At 42.3% G+C, this 20,039-nt stretch overlaps 1 protein-coding gene across 2 annotated transcripts in view; it reads right to left on the reverse strand.

Moving 5' to 3' along the window:
* Window positions 1–1,617: 1,617 nt before the first annotated feature.
* The window catches only part of LOC101602655 (L-lactate dehydrogenase C chain), a 52,640-nt gene continuing 34,218 nt past the window's right edge, over window positions 1,618–20,039 (reverse strand). For both annotated transcript variants that reach the window (XM_045145758.1, XM_004650802.3), the window contains 2 exons: window positions 14,439–14,562; window positions 1,618–1,782 (listed from right to left, as the gene is read on the reverse strand). In XM_045145758.1, the coding sequence (XP_045001693.1) occupies window positions 1,618–1,782; window positions 14,439–14,562 (289 nt within the window). The remainder of the gene's footprint in view (window positions 1,783–14,438; window positions 14,563–20,039) is intronic.

The following is a 20,039-nucleotide window of genomic DNA, read 5'->3' on the forward strand; positions in this document are numbered from 1 at the left end:
TGTGTATTTGACTTTGAGTACTGGGGAATTGAAGCCAGGCTGTTTGGCTTTGCAGGCAAACACCTTAACTGCTGAGCCATCTCTCTAGCCCCTCGAGGCTTTTTATTTTTTGACCACAAGTTTTACCGCAAGTGTGAGCTGAGGTATAAAAACAAAGTTTAAATTCTCCATGCAGGGGCTAAGAAGATGGCTCAGTTGGTAGTGGTGCTTAGCATGCGGAGCCCTGGGTTCAGTCCACAGGATCACATACACTCAACACCGTGATGCACGCCTGTAAACCCAGCAGATGGGAGGTGGAGGTGGAGGATCAAGAGTTCAAGGTCGAACCGGGCATGGTGGCACACGCCTTTAATCCCAGCACTCAGGAGGCAGAGGTAGGAGGGTCACCGTGAGTTCAAGGCCACCCTGAGACTACAAAGTTAATTCCAGGTCAGCCTGGACCAGAGTGAGACCCTACCTCGAAAAAAACCAAAACAAACAACAACAACAAAAAAAAAACCCAATAACAATAAAAATGAAAAGGCAAAACCTTCTGGGAATGATGGTGCACGCCTTTAATACCAGCACTCAGGAGGCAGTGGTAGGAGGATTGCCATGAGTTCGAGGCCAACCTGAGATGACAGAGTTAATTCCAGATTAGCTGGGCCAGAAGGAGACCTTACCTTGAAAAATTGAAAAGCCAGCAGGGCATGGTGGCACACACCTTTAATCCCCAGCACTCATGAGGCAGAAGTAGGAGGATTGCCATGAGTTCAAAGGCACCATGAGACTACATAGTAAATTCCAGGTCAGTCTGGGTAGAGTAAGACCCTACCTCAAAAAAAAAAAAAAAAGTAGCTGGGCAGGGTGACACATGTCTTTGATCCCAGCACGGAAGAGGCAAAGGTAGGAGGATCACTGTGGGTTAAGGCCATCCTGAGACTACATAGTGAATTTGAGCCTGGACTGAAGCTGAACCCTACCTCGAAAAAGAAAAAAAAAAAAAAAAAAAAGGCATTCTGGAAAGATGGCTCAGTAGTTAAAGGTGCCTGCTTGCCAAGCCTGCCTGTCTGCCTGCCTGCCTGCCTGCCTGCCTGGGCTCAATTCCCTAGTACCCATGTAAAGCCAATGCAAAGAGTGACACATGTGTCTGGAGTTCATTTGCATCAGCAAGAGGCCCAGGCAACCCCTTTTCTCTTTCTGAAAATAAATTTAAAGGATGTATCTCTCTTTTTCTCTAATCTAGATGGTCTTAAATTATGTATTTAATAAATACTATGCATAGAGCTAAGGATGAGGAAAGCAATATAAAGTGAATATGCTGGGATGTGTGAGAAGAATCTCGAGCTCTATGCTGTATTGAGTTGCTGCACCTGCGCTGATAAACGCAAATGCAATTCTCACATTTGGATACGCTTCAGAACTATAACCTCCACCTATGCAGATGGGGGTCGTGAGAACAGAGCCATTGAGAAGTCATGAAAAGGAGGAATTTACCATTTCATCTCTCTAATCTTGAAGAGATTCATGCTATATCACAGGTCTCCAGTGTTTTATTTTATTACTTTGCAGATAAGATGAAAACACTTTCAAAATGTGAATTATACAGTCGTCCATAAAGAGTAGAACAGGAAGAGACTAAAACACTAGATCCTTCTGGACATCCCAAAGTGTACTTGCGCTCTTCTTAAGAAAAGTGTCCTCCTCAGCACTCAAGTTAACCTTCACAATGTCTGAGACACCACTGCGCCCCAAGATACAAGGGACGCTGAGAAAGATTTCTTCCTTTATTCCATAAAAGCCCTGAAACACAAGGTTCAATTGTTAATCAGTAACTCGAGATGGGAGCCCACTGTACAAGAGAGCTTCACAATATGAATACATAGGAGAGACGGGCATCCAACAAGAACTACTCAAGGGACAGCAGTGATTTTCAACCATGTCCTTATAGTCAATGACAAAAATGTGTCAGAGGCTTTGAAAGGACAGTGTTGCAGTCAGGTTCATATTGCTGGCAGTAATCACCTGACTAAGAACAGCTTTTGGGGAAAAAGGGTTGTTATTTTGGCTGACAGACTTGAGACGAAGCTACATGCTGGCAGGGGAGAACGATGGCATGAGCAGAGGTTGGCCATCACCCCCTGGCCAACATCAGGTGGACAACAGCAACAGGTGTACCAAATACTGGCATGGGAAAACTAGCTATAACACCCATAAGCCCACCCCCCCCAAAAAAAAATACGCTTCATCCAGGAGATATAATTCTCAAATCTCCATCATCTGGGAAGCTAGCATTCAGAACATCTAAGTTTATGGGGGAAACCTGAATCAAACCACCCCAGAGAGGAATGGTAGAGTCTCCTTGCCCCCTTACCAGGACATTTTTGTGTCCAAGAAGGATGCTTTGCAGTTTTCGTGTGACTCTCACTGATGGAGATCTAAGACCACACAGCTGTGGTTTGGACATGAAGGGAACACTGATGGCCAGGGCAAGAGCAGGCGGCAGGAAGGCCTCACTTCGTGCAGTGGAGGGCGCAATTGCACTTGGATGACAGGCGCTGCAGGTGGCATCACAGCCTCCAGAGTGATACCCCAGTGCAGCCCATGCCAGCAGTGCCTGTGTCCTTCCCCTCTTCAGATGCCGAGGAAGGTACCTCTGCCTTCTGCACCCTTAACCACCACCTCTACTGAAGCTCTTTCTAGAACCTCCCAAGATGGACAGGGCATGGGAGAGGGTAGTACCCACACAATCCAGGACCTGTGGAGCCTCGTAAGTGGCCCAGCATGCCTCCCACTCCCATAGCCAAACCAAGACTTCAGAAACAGCTGCAAGAGGCTGTTACTGCCTGGGCAGCCCACACGTCCACCTGCATACAAACCAGCCTTTGCCATTCCATACCACCTCCCCGCCCTCCGCGGAAGGTAAAACCCAGTAAACCCTCCCCACCTTCCCACTCTGACCCCTATCGCTCTTTACTCCTCCCCTGGGGTTAAGGCTGGGTTTGTGGGAGACAAACAAGGACCTTATTTTGCCCCCAGGCAGACTACATATGTGTCAGGTCTGAGGGAGCAAGGAGAACCTGGGATTCTGATAGTGTGTCCCGCTTCCCATGCTAGCTCAGAACCCACCACACATGCAGCCATACCTCCCTCTGTGGTCTTCCCCGGGAGCACAGAGTGCCCATTCCTCTCACCCTCTGCAAAGTAACCCTTGTAAACACCTTGCTCCAGGTGCCTCTCCCGGCACAGGAGCTCTGGCTACCACCTCCATCACAGTCAGCTCCCTTATTTCAGAGCCACTTTACACTCACACCTCTAGTAGTGATTGTGGTGGTTTGATTCAGATGTCCCCCATAAACTTAGGTGTTCTGAATGCTAGGTTCCCAGCTGATGGAGATTTGGGAATTAATGCCTCCTGGAGGGAGTGTATTGTTGGGGGCAGGCTTATGGGGTTTATAGCCAGTTTCCCTTGCCAGTGTTTGGCACCCTTCTGTTGCTGTGGTCCATCTTATGTTGGCCAGGGGGTGATGTCCACCTTCTGCTCATGCCATCGTTTTCCCCTGCCATCGTGAAGTTTCCCCTCGAGCCTGTAAGCCAAAATAAATCTCTTTTTCCCAGAAGCTACTCTTGGTTGGGTGATTTCTACCAGCAATGTGAACCGGACTGCAACAGTAAAGTGGTACCGAGGAGTGGGGTTGCTGCTAAACACCTGACTTTGTGGCTTCAGCCTTTTTGGAGCTGATTTTCAAGAGGAAAGTGGAAGGAGTTTAAATCTTGGCCTAAGAGATGCCTTGCAGTGCTGTAAGTACAGCTCGATGGACTATTCTGGTCAGAACTATGGACTGTGAGGTTTTGCTCTTGAGGGTGAGAAAGAGCTGTGCTTGGATTGGGATAGCTGTTTATGTGAAAAGCTTGCTGTTATGCCTGTGTCCTGAGAAGCTGTGCAGGGTTGCTTTGCGTAGAAATGAACTGGTGTGAGTAGAGGAATACGGCACAGAAAGAAAAATCTTTGGGTGAACCGTTGCCTGTTCAGCTGCAACTGAGAGATGACAACCTTTGAGACTGGGCTAGCTGACCTGCACTGGGGCAACAAGAAGAATGTAGACTCTTTTGAAGGGGCATGAGTGCTCAAGGAGTCCTGTTCTTCAAAGTCTGCTTTATTCCCCCCTGGATTAACAAATTGGCACCCTACCTGGTATCGTGGAGTATAAGAAATGCTGGAAAGAGGGTCATTGAGTTTGCAACACGGTCTTGTGTTTTGGAAATGGCCATGGGCAGTGTGAAGCAGGTTTGCTGGTTGCCTGCATAGAGACCCCATGGGGCCATGAGGATGAACCATGGCTTGCAGTGGAGACCCAGTGGAGATGCCGGGACCATGAGATGGCTGCCAAGGAGCTGCCGGCCCCGATGAAGTTTCCCAGGACTGTGAGTAGCCTAGCTGGAAGGACGGAATTGGAATGCCAGAGACTTGTTGCTGGTTAGAATTATTGGACTTGGGCTGGAGAGATGGCGTAGTGGTTAAGCACTTGCCTGTGAAGCCTAAGGACCCCGGTTCGAGGCTTGGTTCCCCAGGTCCCACGTTAGCCAGATGCACAAGGGGGCGCACGCATCTGGAATTTGTTTGCAGAGGCTGGAAGCCCTGGTGCTCCCATTCTGTCTCTCTCCCTCTACCTGTCTTTCTCTCTGTGTCTGTCGCTCTCAAATAAATAAATTAAAAAAATTAAATAAAAAAAAAAAGAATTATCAGACTTGAAGATTTGTCACTGGCTAGAGTTGCTGGACTTGAAGCTACAAAGTTTGATATTTGCCCTGGTTGTTTAAATCTTGTATTGGTTGAATGTTTCTTTGCTATGCCCAATGCCATCTTTTGCAGTGTGAATATTTATTCTGTGCCATTATGGGTTTTTTGAGGTTATTTTTTGGTATTATGGCTCAGTTAAAAGATCTTGGACTATGGGGATGTATGAACATCATTGGAATTGATAAAAACTATGGGGACTTTTAAAGTTAGACTGAATGCATTGTATTTTACATCATGTATGAATATCAGTTTATGGGGGCCAGGGGCGGAATGTGGTGGTTTGATTCAGGTGTCCCCCATACACTTAGGTGTTCTGAATGCTAGGTTCCCAGCTGATGGAGATTTGGGAATTAATGCTTCCTGGAGGGAGTGTATTGTTGGGGGCCGGCTTATGGGCTTTATAGCCAGTTTCCCCATGCCAATGTTTGGCACACCCTCCTGTTGCTGTGATCCACCTTCTGTTGGCCAGGGGATGATGTCCACCCTCTGCTCATGCCATCGTTTTTCCCTGCCATTGTGGAGCTTCCCTTCGAGCCTGTAAGTCAAAATAAACCTTTTTCCCAGAAGCTGCTCTTGGTTGGGTGATTTCTACCAGCAATGCGAACCGGACTGCAACAGTGATCAACTGTGACCCCCAGGACTCCCTACCAGGGCCTCCTCACATCTTCCCATTCTGTTTTGTTTCTTTTGGTTTTTTGAGGTTGGGTCTCACTTAGTCCAGGCTGACCTGGAATTCACTATGGAGTCTCAGGGTGGCCTCAAACTCATGGTGATCCTTCTAAGTCTACCTCCTGAGCACTGGAGTTAGAGGCATGCACCACCACACCTGGACTTGCACCTTCCCATTCTGGTCTATGCCTGGCTGTGGGAGGCACAGTCATAGCTGCCTGCTTGTCCCCTGGGCATTTCTCTGTTTTGAAGCTCTATTGTGAGTTTCACATGAGAGCTTGGGTGCCATACCGGGCATGCCCAGGACCCCTCTTGCTACCCTCCTAGTGCTTCTGGAATTTGTTTCCCTTTATTCCTCTCACCTCTTCCCTCTAGAAGGGTTCTGTGGACTGAAGCTGGAGAACTGTCTATCTCTTTATGTTATTTGAGAGCTGCTGGGTGGGATGCTGTAAAACAGCTACTAAGTTCAAGGCCTGCTGCCAGGCCTCTGCATGGCTGGCAGTATGCCCACTGGCTATATTAACACTTGTTCTTGGATTGTTATGGGGAGATAATTATTTAAAGAGAATTCCCTATTTGTTTGACAAAAAACAAAAAAACACATTATCCAGGTGTGGTGGTGCACACCTTTAAGCCCACTCTGAAGGCAGAGGTAGGGGGATCACATCACCATGAGTTTGAGAAGTATGCCACCATGCCCAAGCTATCTCTCTTTCTCTCTCTCCCTCTCACCTTGCAAATAATTTTTTTTAAAAAATTAAAGTTCCTGGGCTGAAGAAATGGCTTAGTGGTTAAGGCACTTGCCTGCACCTCAATTCAATTCTCCAGGACCCATGTAAGCCAGATGCTCAAGGTGGTGCATACATCTGGAATTCGTTTGCAGTGGCTGGAGGGCCTGGCACACCCATTCTCTCTCTCTCCCTCAGTCCCTCCCTCTCTCTCTCCCCCCCCTGAAATAAATAAATAAAAATATTTTTAAAAAATTAAAGTTCTCCAAAAGGAGAAGTGCATGGTGTGTATTGTGCACTCCTGGCCTCTTTGCTGCATCCACTCCACAATCCTCAAGTCTCCAACAAGCAGCTGTGTCCTGGCGTTCTGGTGCTTTGAAGTTGCCCTTACCCCTTTTGTTTGCTTGGTTTGTGGTTATGGGGATTAAACCCAACCAGAACCTTTTCTTTCCAGGTTCTTGGCTTCTTCAGCTCCAGAAACCCTCTCCTCCACCTCCATCATCCTACCCTGGAGTTTGCTACAGGTTCTTCCATGCCCAGCTTACATCCCATGGTTTATCATTCTATAGTAGTTCTGTCATATCCATATGCCCATACCCGTTTTAATTTTAATGTTTTGTAAGTATTTTTAAATTCTGTTTTTTCTTTGTTTGTCTTTGAGGTAGGGTCTCACTCTAGCCAAAGCTGACCTGGAATTCACTACGTAATCTCCTCCCTACTGACAGGTAGCATAGGAGTAGGCATGTGAATCTAGAAAGCTCAAACATGTGGAAATTGATAGAGGTAAAGGAAAAGCAGAGTCATGAAGTTGCAGGCTCTTAATTGGCAGCTCTTGGGAGCCATCTCTGTGGCCTCATCAAAAAAGCCCACATGATTCCATGACAAAAGCAGGTTAAAGGAGTATTTGAAGACAAAACCAGCTCTACAGAAAATACTTGATAGAATCCTCCATGCTGAAGAAAAGGAAAAGCACACATATAAGGAACCTAGAAACAAGCAATACTCAAATACTAGTTATACAAGAGAGCACAGGTAGAACCAGAACTACAAAAAAAAAAAAAAAATGGCAAACATAAATACACACCTTTCAATAATATCTCTTAATATCAATGGCCTCAATGCCCCAACGAAAAGATATAAGTTTGCAGACTGGGTTAAAAAGCAGGATCCTACAACTTGTTGTCTCCAAGAAACTCACCTTTCTACAAAGGATAGACATTATCTTAGGGTGAAAGGTTGGAAAACAGTGTTGTAAGCAAATGGGCCTAGAAAACAAGCAGGGTTTGCTATCCTAATATCTGACAAGGTAGACTTCAGTCCAACGTTAGTCAAGAAAGATAAGGAAGGTCACTTTATATTGATTAGGGTCCAGTCCAACAGTAGGACATTACAGTCCTAAACATATATGCACCTAACATGGGGGCTTCCAAATTCATCAAACAAACACTATTAGAACTAAGGTCACAGATAACACCAAACACAGTGGTGGTGGGTGACTTTAACACCCCACTCTCATCAATTGACAGGTTATACCAGGAAAAAATAAACAAAGAGGCATCTGGAGTAAATGAGGTCATAGAAGGAATAGACCTAACAGATATACACAGGACATTTCATCCAAAGGCTGCAGAATATACATTCTTTACAGCAGCACATGGAACATTCTCTAAAATAGACCATATATTAGGACACAAAGCAAATCTTAACAAATTAAGGAAAGTTGAAAAAATTCCTTGCATTCTATCTGACCACAATGGAATTAAACTACAAATCAGTAACAAGAAAGGCCATAGAGCATACACAAAGTCATGGAAACTAAACAATACACTACTAAATGTCAATGAAAAAATCAAAAAGGAAATCAAAAAATTTATAGAGTCAAATGATAATGAGAACACAACATATCAAAATCTCTGGGACACAATGAAGGCAGTTCTAAGAGGTAAATTTATAGCCTTAAGTGCCTATATTAAGAAATTAGAACGGTTGCAAGTAAACGACCTAATGCTTCACCTTAAAGCCTTGGAAAAAAGAAGAACAAGGCAAACCAAAAATTAGTAGACAGAAAGAAATAATAAAGATTAGGGCAGAAATTAATGAAAAAAAAACAAAAAAAAAAATCCAAAGAATTAATGAAAGAAAGAGTTGGTTCTTTAAAGGATAAAAAAGATTGATAAACCCTTAGTAAATCTGACCAAAAGAAAGAGAGAAGAGACACAAATTAATAAAATCAGAGATGAACAAGGTAACATCACAACAGATTCCAGAGAAATTCAAAAAATTATAGGGACATACTATAAAAGCATATATTCCACAAAGTATGAAAATCTGAAAGAAATGGATGATTTCCTTGATTTATATGACCTACCTAAATTAAATCAAAATGAGATTAATCACTTAAATAGACCTATAACAAACATGGAGATCTGAACAGTTATCAATAATCTCCCAACTAATAAAAGCCCAGGCCCAGATGGATTCACTGATGAATTTTACCAAACCTTTAAGGAAGAGCTAACATCATTGCTTCTTAAGCTTTTCCAGGAAATAGAAAAAGAAGGAATTCTACCGAACTCCTTCTATGAAGCCAGCATCACCCTGATACCAAAACCAGGCAAAGATAGAACAAAAAAAGAAAATTACAGACCAATCTCCCTCATGAATATAGATGTAAAAATTCTCAACAAAATATTGGCAAACAGAATACAAGAGTATATCAAAAAGATCATTCACCCTGACCAAGTAGGCTTTATCCCAGAGATGCAGGGAGGGTTCAACATACCCAAATCTATAAATGTAATACATTACATAAACGGGTTGAAGGACAAAAATCACATGATCATCTCATTAGACGCAGAGAAAGCATTTGACAAAATCCAACATCCCTTCTTTGATAAAAGTCCTACAGAGACTGGGAATAGAAGGAACATATCTCAATATAATAAAGGCTATTTATGACAAGCCTACAGCCAACATATTACTAAATGGGGAAAAACTGGAAGCTTTTCCACTAAAATCAGGAACAAGACAAGGGTGTCCACTGTCCCCACTTTTATTTAATATAGTTTTGGAAGTCTTAGCCATAGCAATAAGGCAAGAGACACACATAAAAGGGATATAAACTGGAAAGGAAGAGATCAAGTTATCATTATTTGCACATGACATGATTCTATACATAAAGGACCCTAAAGACTCTACTAGCAAACTGTTAGAGCTGACCAAAACCTACAGCCATGTAGCAGGATACAAAATAAATACACAGAAATCAGTAGCCTTCATATATGCTAAAAACAAACATACAGAGGATGAAATCAGAAAATCACTCCCGTTCACAATTGCATCAAAAAAAATAAAGTACCTTGGAATAAACCTAACCAAGGAAGTAAAGAATCTATACAATGAGAACTTTAAAACACTCAAGCAAGAAATTGCAGAAGACACAAGAAAGTGGAGAAACATCCCTTGTTCCTGGATTGGAAGAATCAATATTGTGAAAATGGCAATATTACCTAAAGCAATCTACACATTTAATGCCATCCCTATCAAAATTCCCAAGGCATTCTTCATGGAAATAGAAAAAACAATCCAAAAATTCATTTGGAATCACAAAAAACCTCGAATATCTAAAATAATACTGAGCAACAAAAATAAGGCTGGTGGTATCACCATACCTGATTTTAACCTATACTACAGAGCCATAGTAACAAAAACAGCATGGTACTGGCATAAAAACAGACATGTAGATCCGTGGAACAGAATAGAGGACCCAGATGTAAGCCCAAGTAGCTATAGCCACCTGATATTTGATAAAAATGCCAAAAATACTCATTGGAGACAAGACAGCCTCTTCAGCAAATGGTGTTGGGAAAAGTGGATGTATATCTGTAGAAGGATGAAAATAGATTCTTCTCTCTCGCCATGTACAAGAATTAAGTCCAAATGGATTAAAGACCTTAACAGCAGACCTGAAACTCTGAAACTGCTAGAGGAAAAAGTAGGGGAAACCCTTGAACATATTGGTCTTGGCAAAGACTTTCTGAATATAACCCCAATTGCTCAGGCAATAAAACCACTGATTAATCACTGGGACCTCATGAAATTACAAAGATTTTGCACTGCAAAGGACACAGTGAAAAAAGCAAAGAGGCAACCTACAGAATGGGAAAAAATCTTCGCCAGCTATATATCTGATAGACAATTAATATCTAGGATATACAAAGAACTCAAAAAGTTAAATAATAAGGAATCAAACAAGCCAATCAAAAAATGGGCTATGGAGCTAAATAGAGCATTCTCAAAGGAAGAAATATGAATGGCATATAAGCATCTAAAAACATGTTCTACGTCACTAGTCATCAGGGAAATGGAGATTAAAACTACATTGAGATTCCATCTCACTCCTGTCAGATTGGCCACCATCATGAAAACAAATGATCATAAATGTTGGTGGGGATGTGGAAAAAAAGGAACCCTTCTACACTGCTGGTGGGAATGCAATCTGGTCCAGCCATTGTGGAAAACAGTGTGGAGATTCCTAAAACAGCTAAAGATTGATCTACCATATGACCCAGCTATAGCACTCCTAGAAATATATATCCAATGGACTCATCTCATTTCCTTAGAAGTACCTGCTCAACCATGTTTATTGCTGCTCAATTTATAATAGCTGGGAAATGGAACCAGCATAGATGTCCCTCAACAGATGAGTGGATAATGAAGATGTGGCACATTTATACAATGGAGTTCTACTCAGCGGTAAAGAAAAATGAAGTTATGGGCTGGAGAGATGGCTTAGCGGTTAAGCTCTTGCCTGTGAAGCCTAAGGACCCTGGTTCGAGGCTCAGTTCCCCAGGTCCCACGTTAGCCAGATGCACAAGGGGGCGCACGTGTCTGGAGTTCATTTGCAGAGGCTGGAAGCCCTGGCGCGCCCATTTTCTCTCTCTCTCACTCTCACTCTCTCTCTCCTCCTCCTCTCTGTCACTCTCAAATATATAAATAAAAATAAACAAAAAATTAAAAAAAAAAAAAGAAAAATGAAGTTATGAAATTTGCAGAAAAATGGATGGACCGGGAAAGTATTATACTAAGTGAGGTAACACAGGCCCAGAAAGCCAAGTGCCACATGTTCTCTCTCATATGTGGATCCTAGCTACAGATGGTTGGGCTTCTGCGTGAGAAGGAAAATACTTAGTAGCAGAGGCCAGTAAGTTAAAAAGGAGACATAAAAGGAAGAGAAAGGAAGGGAGGAGGGGACTTATAGGTTGATATTGTATATATGTAAGTACAATGATTGAGATGGGGAGGTAATATGATGGAGAATGGAATTTCAAAGGGGAAAGTGTCAGGGGGGCGGGAGGGAATTACCATGGGATATTTTTTTTTATAATCATGGAAAATGTTAATAAAAATTTAAAAGTTTGAAAAAAAAAAAAAAGCCCACATGAGACTGAAGTCACAGAATCAAAGGATGACCAGAGGGAGCTCTGATGGAAATGTGGGCCTGGATCAGGCGTTCTTAGCAACTCAGTATACAAGACAATCTATTTTCTTTAATTTGGGTTACTCTGAGTTGGTTTCTATTGCTCTTAATCAAGAGTCCTAATGATACTTCAACTTGTCTAAAACTGCAAAGATGACTTTTCAAGTCTGGTTCTCTGAGCATTTTCTTTCTTAGGGAATTGTTGCAGTCAGGTTGGCATTGGTGGCAGAAATCACCTGACCAAGAGCAGATTGTAGGGGGTGGGGGAAGGATTTATTTTGGCTTACAGACTTGAGGGGAAGCTCCATGATGTCAAGGGGACAGATGGCATGAGCAGAAGGTAGATATCACCCCCTGGCCAACATAAAGTGGACAATAGCAACAGGAGAGTGTGCCAAACACTAGCAAGGGGGAGCTGGATATAACACCCATAAGCCTGCCCCCAACAATACACGGCCTCCAGGAGGCTTTAATTCCCAAATCTCCATCATCTGGGAACCTAGCATTCAGAACACCTAAGTTTATGGGGGACACCCGAATCAAACCACCACATCCCACTCATAAACTGATAACCATACATGATGTAAACTGCAATGCCTTCATCCAACTTTAAAAGTCCCCATAGTGCACTCGGGAGGCAGAGGTAGGTGGATTGCCATGAGTTTGAGGCCACCCTGATACTATATAGTGAGCTCTAGGTCAGCCTGGACTAGAGTGAGACCCTACCTTGAAAAAACAAAACAACAACCACAAAAAAAAAAAATCTTAAAAAAAAGTCCCCATAGTTTTTATCAATTCCAATTCTAATGATATTCATACATCCCCATAATCCAAAAGTCTTTTAACTGAGCCATAATACTAAAACATAACCTTAAAAAAAAAAAAAAACTAGCCAGGCATGGTGGCACATGTCTTTAGTCCCAGCACTTGGGAGGCAGAGGTAGGAGATCCCCACGACTTTGAGGCCACCCTGAGATCACATGGTGAATTCCAAGTCAGCCTGGGATAGAGTGAGACCCTACCTTGGAAAAAAGGAAGAAAGAAAGCCCATAATGGCACAGAATAAACATTCATACTGCAAAGATGGCACTGGGTATAGCAAAGAAATAGTCAGCCAATACAAGATTTAAAACAACCAGGGCAAACATCAAACTCTGTAGTTTCAAATCCAACGACTCTAGCCAGTAACAAATTTCCAAGTCTAATAATTCTAACCAGCAACAAATTTCTGGAGTTCTAATTCTAATTCTAATTCTAGTTCTAATTCTGCCCCTCCAGCTAGACTACTCACATCATCTTCATCTTGGCCAGCAGCTTTCCAGCCATCTCATGGTCCTGGCATCCCCACTGGGTCTCCACTGCAATCCATGTTCATCCTCATGGCCCTATGGGGTCTCCATGCAGGCAACCAGCAAACCTACTTCATACTGCCCATGGCCATTTCCAAAACACAAGACTGCTTTGCAAACTCAGTGACTCTCTCTTTCCAGTATTTCTTATACTACACAATACCAGGTAGGGTGCCAATTTGTTAATTCAGGGGTGATAAAGCAGACTTTCCAACTCTGACCAGAATAATCCATCAAGCTGTATTTATAGCACTGTAAGATGTCTCTTAGGCCAAGGTTTTAAACCCATCTGCATTCCTCTTGAAAAATCAGCTCCACAAGGCTAAAGCCACACAGTCAGGTGTCTAGCAGCAAATGACACCACTCCTCAGTACCAACATTACTGTTGCAGTCAGGTTCACATTGCTGGAATAAATCACCCAACCAAGAGCAGCTTAAGGGGAAAAAAAGGTTCCTTTTGGCTTATAGACTTGAGAGGAAGCTCCACAATGGCAGGGGAAAATGATGGCATGAGCAAAGGGTGGACATCACTCCTAGCCAACATCATGTGGACAACAGGAACAGGAGAGTGTGCCAAACAAACATTGGCAAGGGGAAACTTAACACCCATAAGCCTGCCCCCAACAATATATTGCCTCTAAGGGGTGTTAATTCCCAAATTTCCACCAGCTAAGAACCTAGCATTCAGAACAGAACAGCTAAGTTTATGGGGAACACCTGACTCAAACCACCATAGGAAAATTACCATCTAAGTGTACAAACAGTAACCTAAGATTGACCTTCCTCCATAACCAACTCCTATGAATTTTACTTCCTAACTACAGTGTATCTCAGATTTGTCATTTTCATTGCCTCTATTACTCCCATCTTGTCTACCCTGGGCTTCTCCTCATCTAGTCTTAACCCTATCAATCTGTTCTCTCTTTCATGGCATTAGCCATCTTTGGAACATAAAGAATGTCCAGGCCCTTTCCCCATTCTGTGAGGCTGCTGCTGCCCTAGCTCTGCTGACCTGTACAGCCACATGTACTCTTTCTTTCCTGAGCTTCCTTCACACCAGGAACTGTACCCTTCCACTTCTGCTTAAACCTGCCTCAACCCCCTACACACAGAATTTAGTCCAGCCTTCTAAGTTAACTTTAACCCATTATTCAGGTTAGGTCATATTTCCTTTCCCCAGGCAGGCCTCCTAATTACCAACCATCCCAGAGTAGTCAAAAGTCCTATGTTTGTCTTAGTACTTTATAATTGTTCATCATAGTGCTGACTTAATACAATTTACTAGTAAATACACATTTCTATAATTGCCTTATTTTTAATTCTATACTATCTTTTTTATTCATCCTCATAGCCACATCTTGTACAATACTTGGCACACAGTAGGAGATTAATATATATGAAAGAATGACAAGGAAATGTTAATTCAAGCCCACCTTAACCAAAGTGGAAACAGGATGCACCCTCCTGAGGTTATTCAGCATTGATCCTGCCAGATCTGTCACAGACAGTCCAATAGCCCAAGATGTGTACCCCTTCAGCCGAAGGACCTCATAGGCACTGTAGAAGGAAACACACATTCATGGGAAATCAACTCAAAAGAAGTACAATATTCTAGTATCCATTCTGACATAATCCACATGCCAATGTCACTCTTAACATCTCTCATATTTCTTCTGGAAATTGTTTATGAGTTGTTAGTTATAATATTTAAAAATACAATGTTTTGGCCAGGTGTGGAGGCTCATTATTTTAATCCCAGCAGAAGCAAGAGGATTTCCATGAGTTCCAGGATAACCTGGGACTATAGAATGAGTTCCAGGTTAGCCTGGGCTAGCATGAAACCCTACCTCAAAAATATATGTTTGTGATGTTTTGTAATGCCATTATTTGCCCTGAATGAGAATTAATTCACCCTTCTTTTTTCATAAAATCAGAATGCTAGGATATAATGCCACTCAAGATGAAATTAGTTTTTAATATTTTTGTTGTTGCTTAAACATCCAAATGTAGAATCTGATTGTTACTATACACCTCTCTGAAAGTTACTATATACCTCTCTATTTTAAATTATTACTGACATGCCAGTGTGCCTTTGTATTTTGTTGTAAGCCATATTCCTCAGACTCTATTATGAAATAAGCCATAAAGAGATAATGACAAAATGTTCACAATACACTTTCATAGTAACATAGCATATTCTCTTAACTATGTGCACTCTTGTCTTTGACTTGTCAAAAAATATTAATCTTGCTAAGAAGTTTAGAACTGCATCAATCCACCAAGTTATATAAGTTAGCTTTTGTTGCAGTCAGGTTTGCATTGCTTGCAGAAAACATCAGACCAAGAGCAGTCTGTGGGAAAAAGGATTTATTTTGGTTTACAGACTTGAGGGGAAGCACCATAATGGTAGGGGAAACAATGGCATGAGCAGAATGTGGACATCACCTCCTGACCAACATCCTGGACAACAGCAACAGGACAGTGTGCCAAACACTGGCAAGGGAACACTGACTATAGCACCCATAAGCTTGCTCACAACAATACACTGCCTCAAGGAAGGTTTAATTCCCAAATTGACATCAGAACATATGTTTATGGGGGACATCTCAACCAAACCACCATAGCCTTCTTTTTGCTTTTTCTGACATTTCTGATTTTCTACAAGAAATGTATGATATTTGCCATCAACAGTAATCTTAGGGTTAGACTATTAGAGGCCATGCAGATTGACATCAAAAGTACTTTTAGACCCTCAATCTAATATGATCAAGACTGCAGGATAATTAGAACGAATGGGAGGGGGTGCTGGAGGGATGACTTAGTGGTTAAAGTGTTTGCCTGCAAAGCCAAAGGATCCCTGTTTGACTCCCCAGGACCCACTTAAGCCAGATGCACAAGAGGGCGCATGCATATGGAGTTCATTTGCAGTGGCTGGAGGCCCTAGCATGCTCATTCTCTCTCTCTCTCTCTCTCTCTCTCTCTCTCTCTCTCTCTCTCTCTGACTCTTTCTCCCTCTCAAACAAATGAATAAATATATTTTAAAAAAAGAAGAAGAAGAACGAACAGGAGGTTCTATCTAATAATGTGTTGACTGATGGTCTGTCTATGAATTGGAATAAAACTCTACAAAAATAACTAGGAACAGTTACTATTGATGGAATCTGGAAGACAGATTTATGCTCTTGAGAATAACAAAAACAAATTTAAAGAGAAAAAAGAAAATATGGCTAAAAACATTCATTTGCTATTTACTGTGATGAGGAAAATTAAGCAACTGGTGCATGTGCAGACTGCAGTATGATCTCTACCTATCATACTATGTAAAATTAATGAAAAATGGGCAAAGGCCAAATGTAAAACCTGACACTCTTCAAACACTAGAGAGAAAGATAAGGGAAAACCTCTTGAGAGATAGATATAAGCAGTGATTTTTTTAATTAACAACTTCCATGATTATAAACAATATCTCATGGTAATTCCCTCCCTCCCCCACTTTCCCCTTTGAAACTCCTCTCTCCATCATATCCCCTCCCCCTCTCAATCAGTCTCTCCTTTATTTTGATGTCATGGTCTTTTCCTCCTATTATGATGGTCTTGTGTACGTAGTGTCAGGCTCTGTGAGACCATGGATATCCAGGTCATTTTGTGTCTGGAAGAGCACGTTGTAAGTAGTCCTGCCCTTCCTTTGGCTCTTACATTCTTTCCTCCACCTCTTCCTCAATGGACCCAGAGCCTTGGAAGATGTGATAGAAATGTTACAGTACTGAGCACCTATCACTTCTTTCCAGCACCATGATGCCTTCTGAGTCATCCCAAGGTCATAGGCAGTGATTTTTTGGATATTATCCACCAAAGCACAGGTAAATGGAGTTACAAACTAAAAAGCTATGATCCGCAAATAAAAAATTCAAAAGAGTAAAGATATAACCTACTGTATGGGAGACAATATTTACCAACTGTCTGGTTGGTAAAGAGTTAATATACACCACAAATAAAGAACTCAAAAAGCTTAACAGCATGGCGGCACATGCCTTTAACCCCAGCAACTCGGGAGGCAGAGGCAGGAGGATCACTTTGAGTTTGAGGCCACCCTGAGACTACATAGTGAATTCTAGGTCAGCCTGGGCTACAGTGAGACCCTACCTTGAAAAACCAAAAAATAAAAATAAAAAAGCTTAACAGCAAAAAAAGTAATCAACTAAAAAACGGGCAAATGATCTGAATAGTTTTCAAAAGATTCAAAAGAAAAACTACAAATGGCCAACATACATATTCAAACATTGCTCAATAGCATTAGCCATTTAGGATTAGGGAACTGTAAATCAAAACTACAAAGAAAGCCGGGCAAGGTGGCACACGCCTTTAATCCCAGCACTCAGGAGGCAGAGGTGGGGGGGTCACTGTAAATTCAAGACCACCCTGAACCCTGGTTCGAGGCTCGGTTCCCCAGGTCCCACGTTAGCCAGATGCACAAGGGGGCGCACGCATCTGGAGTTCGTTTGCAGAGGCTGGAAGCCCTGGCGCGCCCATTCTCTCTCTCCCTCTATCTGTCTTTCTCTCTGTGTCTGTCGCTCTCAAATAAATAAATAAATAAATTTTTTTAAAAAAAAGACCACCCTGAGACTCCACAGTGAGTTCCAGATCAGCCTGGACTAGAGTGAGACCCTACCTCGAAAAACAAAACAAACAAACAAACAAAAAACCTACAAAGAGGGCTAAAGAGATGGCTTAGCAGTTAAGGCACTTGCCTGCAAAGCCAAAGGACCCAGGTTTGACTCCCTAAGACCCATGTAAACCAGATGCACAAGGTGGTGCATGCATCTGGAGATTGTTTGCAGCATACCCATTCTCTCTCTCTCAAATAAATAAAAATTTTAAAAAACAACAAAGACATATCATATTACCTTATCTAGTATGAGTAATATCAAAATATAGTAAGAGCTGGCCATGGTGGCACACACCTTTAATACCAGCATTCAGAAGGCTGAGGTAGAAGGATCACTGTCAGTTTGAGGCCACTATGAGATTACTTAGTGAATTCCAGATCAACCTGGGCAACAGCAAGACTTTACCTTGGGAAAAACAAACAAACATAGTAACAAATGCTATCAAGGACATATAGAAAAAAAGGTACTCTTGCACACTATTAGGGGGAATGCAAAATTGTATTATGTATTATTATGGGGAACAGCACTGAAGGGCCTCAAAATACTAAAAGTTGATCTACCATATGACCCATTTATCCTTCTTCTGGGTATATATCCCAAAAAAATGAAATCATCATACCAAAGAGATACCTATAACCCTACATTTACAGTGGTATCCATCAGTGAATGAACAGATAAGAAAATGTGACACAACAGAACATTATTGTCACTGAAATCCCATCGTTTATGGTAAAATGGATGGAACTGGAGGAAATGATGTTAAGTGAAATAAGCCAGAAACAGAAAAATGAGTATCAATGTTCTATCTCATACACGGATGCAAACCAACCTCACTGTGCAGCGCTGGCTGGCCTCAAGCTCAATAAGTGTCCAGAGGTCAGTGGCATTAGCACACTCATATTGTTTTGTCATCATTCATCTCTTCAGTTGTGTCTTCCCACACTGAAATTCTTTGTTTTGTTTTTAATTAATTAATTTATTTGCAAGCAGAAAGAGATAGAGAAAAGAGAGACAGACAGAGCAAATGGGCATGCCAGGGCCTCCAGCTGCTGCAAATGGATTCCAGATGCATGGGCCCTGGGGAACTGAGGTCAGATCATTAGACTTTGCTGGCAAGGGCCTGAACCACTAAACCGTCTCTCCAGCCCTCTTTTTTTTTTTTTTTTTTAAGGCAGGGTCTCACTCTAGCCCAGGCTAACTGGAAAATCACTCTGTAAACTAGTTGGTTTCAAGCTCACATAATCTTACTATCTCAGTGTCCCGAGAGCTGGGATTATGAGTGTGAGCTCCCACATTCAGCTCTTATTTTTTTTTTTTTTTTTTTTTTTTGCTTGTTTGTTTTTGTTTTTCGAGGTAGGGACTCAGTCTAGCCCATGCTGACCTGAAACTTACTATGAAGTCTCAGGCTGGCCTCAAACTCATGGCAATCCTTCTACTTCAGTCTCCCAAGTAAAAGGCATTTGCCACCTGGTTGAAATTTTTTTTTTTCGAGGTAGGGTCTCCCTCTAGCCCAGACTGACCTGGAATTCACTATGTAGTCTCAGGGTGGCCTCGAATTTACAGCAATCCTCCTACCTCTGCCTCCCAAATGCTGGGATTAAAGGCATGCACCACCACCCACACCCAGCAAAAATTCTATTTTTTTTAATTAATTTTATTGTGTGTGTGCAGGCATGTATGTGTAAACGAGGGCATGCCCATGTCAGGACATGTGTGGAGGTCAGAAAACAACTTTGGGTTGGTCCTTGCCATGATACCTCATTTGAGAAAAGGGTTTTCTCTCCTTGGATTCCGGCCAGGCTGTTGCGTTCACTGTGAGTTCCAGGAAGTTCTCCCACCTCCGCCTCCCATCTCCCTGTCAGCCAGCACAAGCCCGGCCCAGCTTCTGCCTTTTTACATGGGGCCTGGGATCGGACTCAGTACACTGGCTTCACTGGCAAGTGCTTTATCCCCTGAGCCATCTCCCCAACTACCCAAACTGAAGTTCTATTTTTTTTTTAAAAGGTAGGGTCTCACTCAAGCCCAGGATGACCTGGCGCTCTGTAGTTCAAGGCTGGTCTGGAACTCACAGTGATCCTCCTTCATCTGCCTCCCAAATGCTGGGATTAAATATGTTCACCACCACACATGGCCAATTGAAATTCTATTCACATTCAGGTGGCCATTTAAGGTTTTATAATCAGAAAATGAAATAATCTTAACTTTTATAACAGAAAGGCATTTAGAAAGTTAAAGCTTACCTGTAATCACTTTTGTTTTGTCATATGACTTTAGCACTTATTAAGTCATAGTGTGCACAGAACAGGCTGTGACCACTGTAGATTTGCTGTTGTGGCTGTGACTATCAGACATGTATGTGCCTGGGCT

This window comes from Jaculus jaculus, chromosome 3, assembly GCF_020740685.1.
Source record: "Jaculus jaculus isolate mJacJac1 chromosome 3, mJacJac1.mat.Y.cur, whole genome shotgun sequence".
In the NCBI taxonomy this organism is placed as follows: domain Eukaryota; kingdom Metazoa; phylum Chordata; class Mammalia; order Rodentia; family Dipodidae; genus Jaculus; species Jaculus jaculus.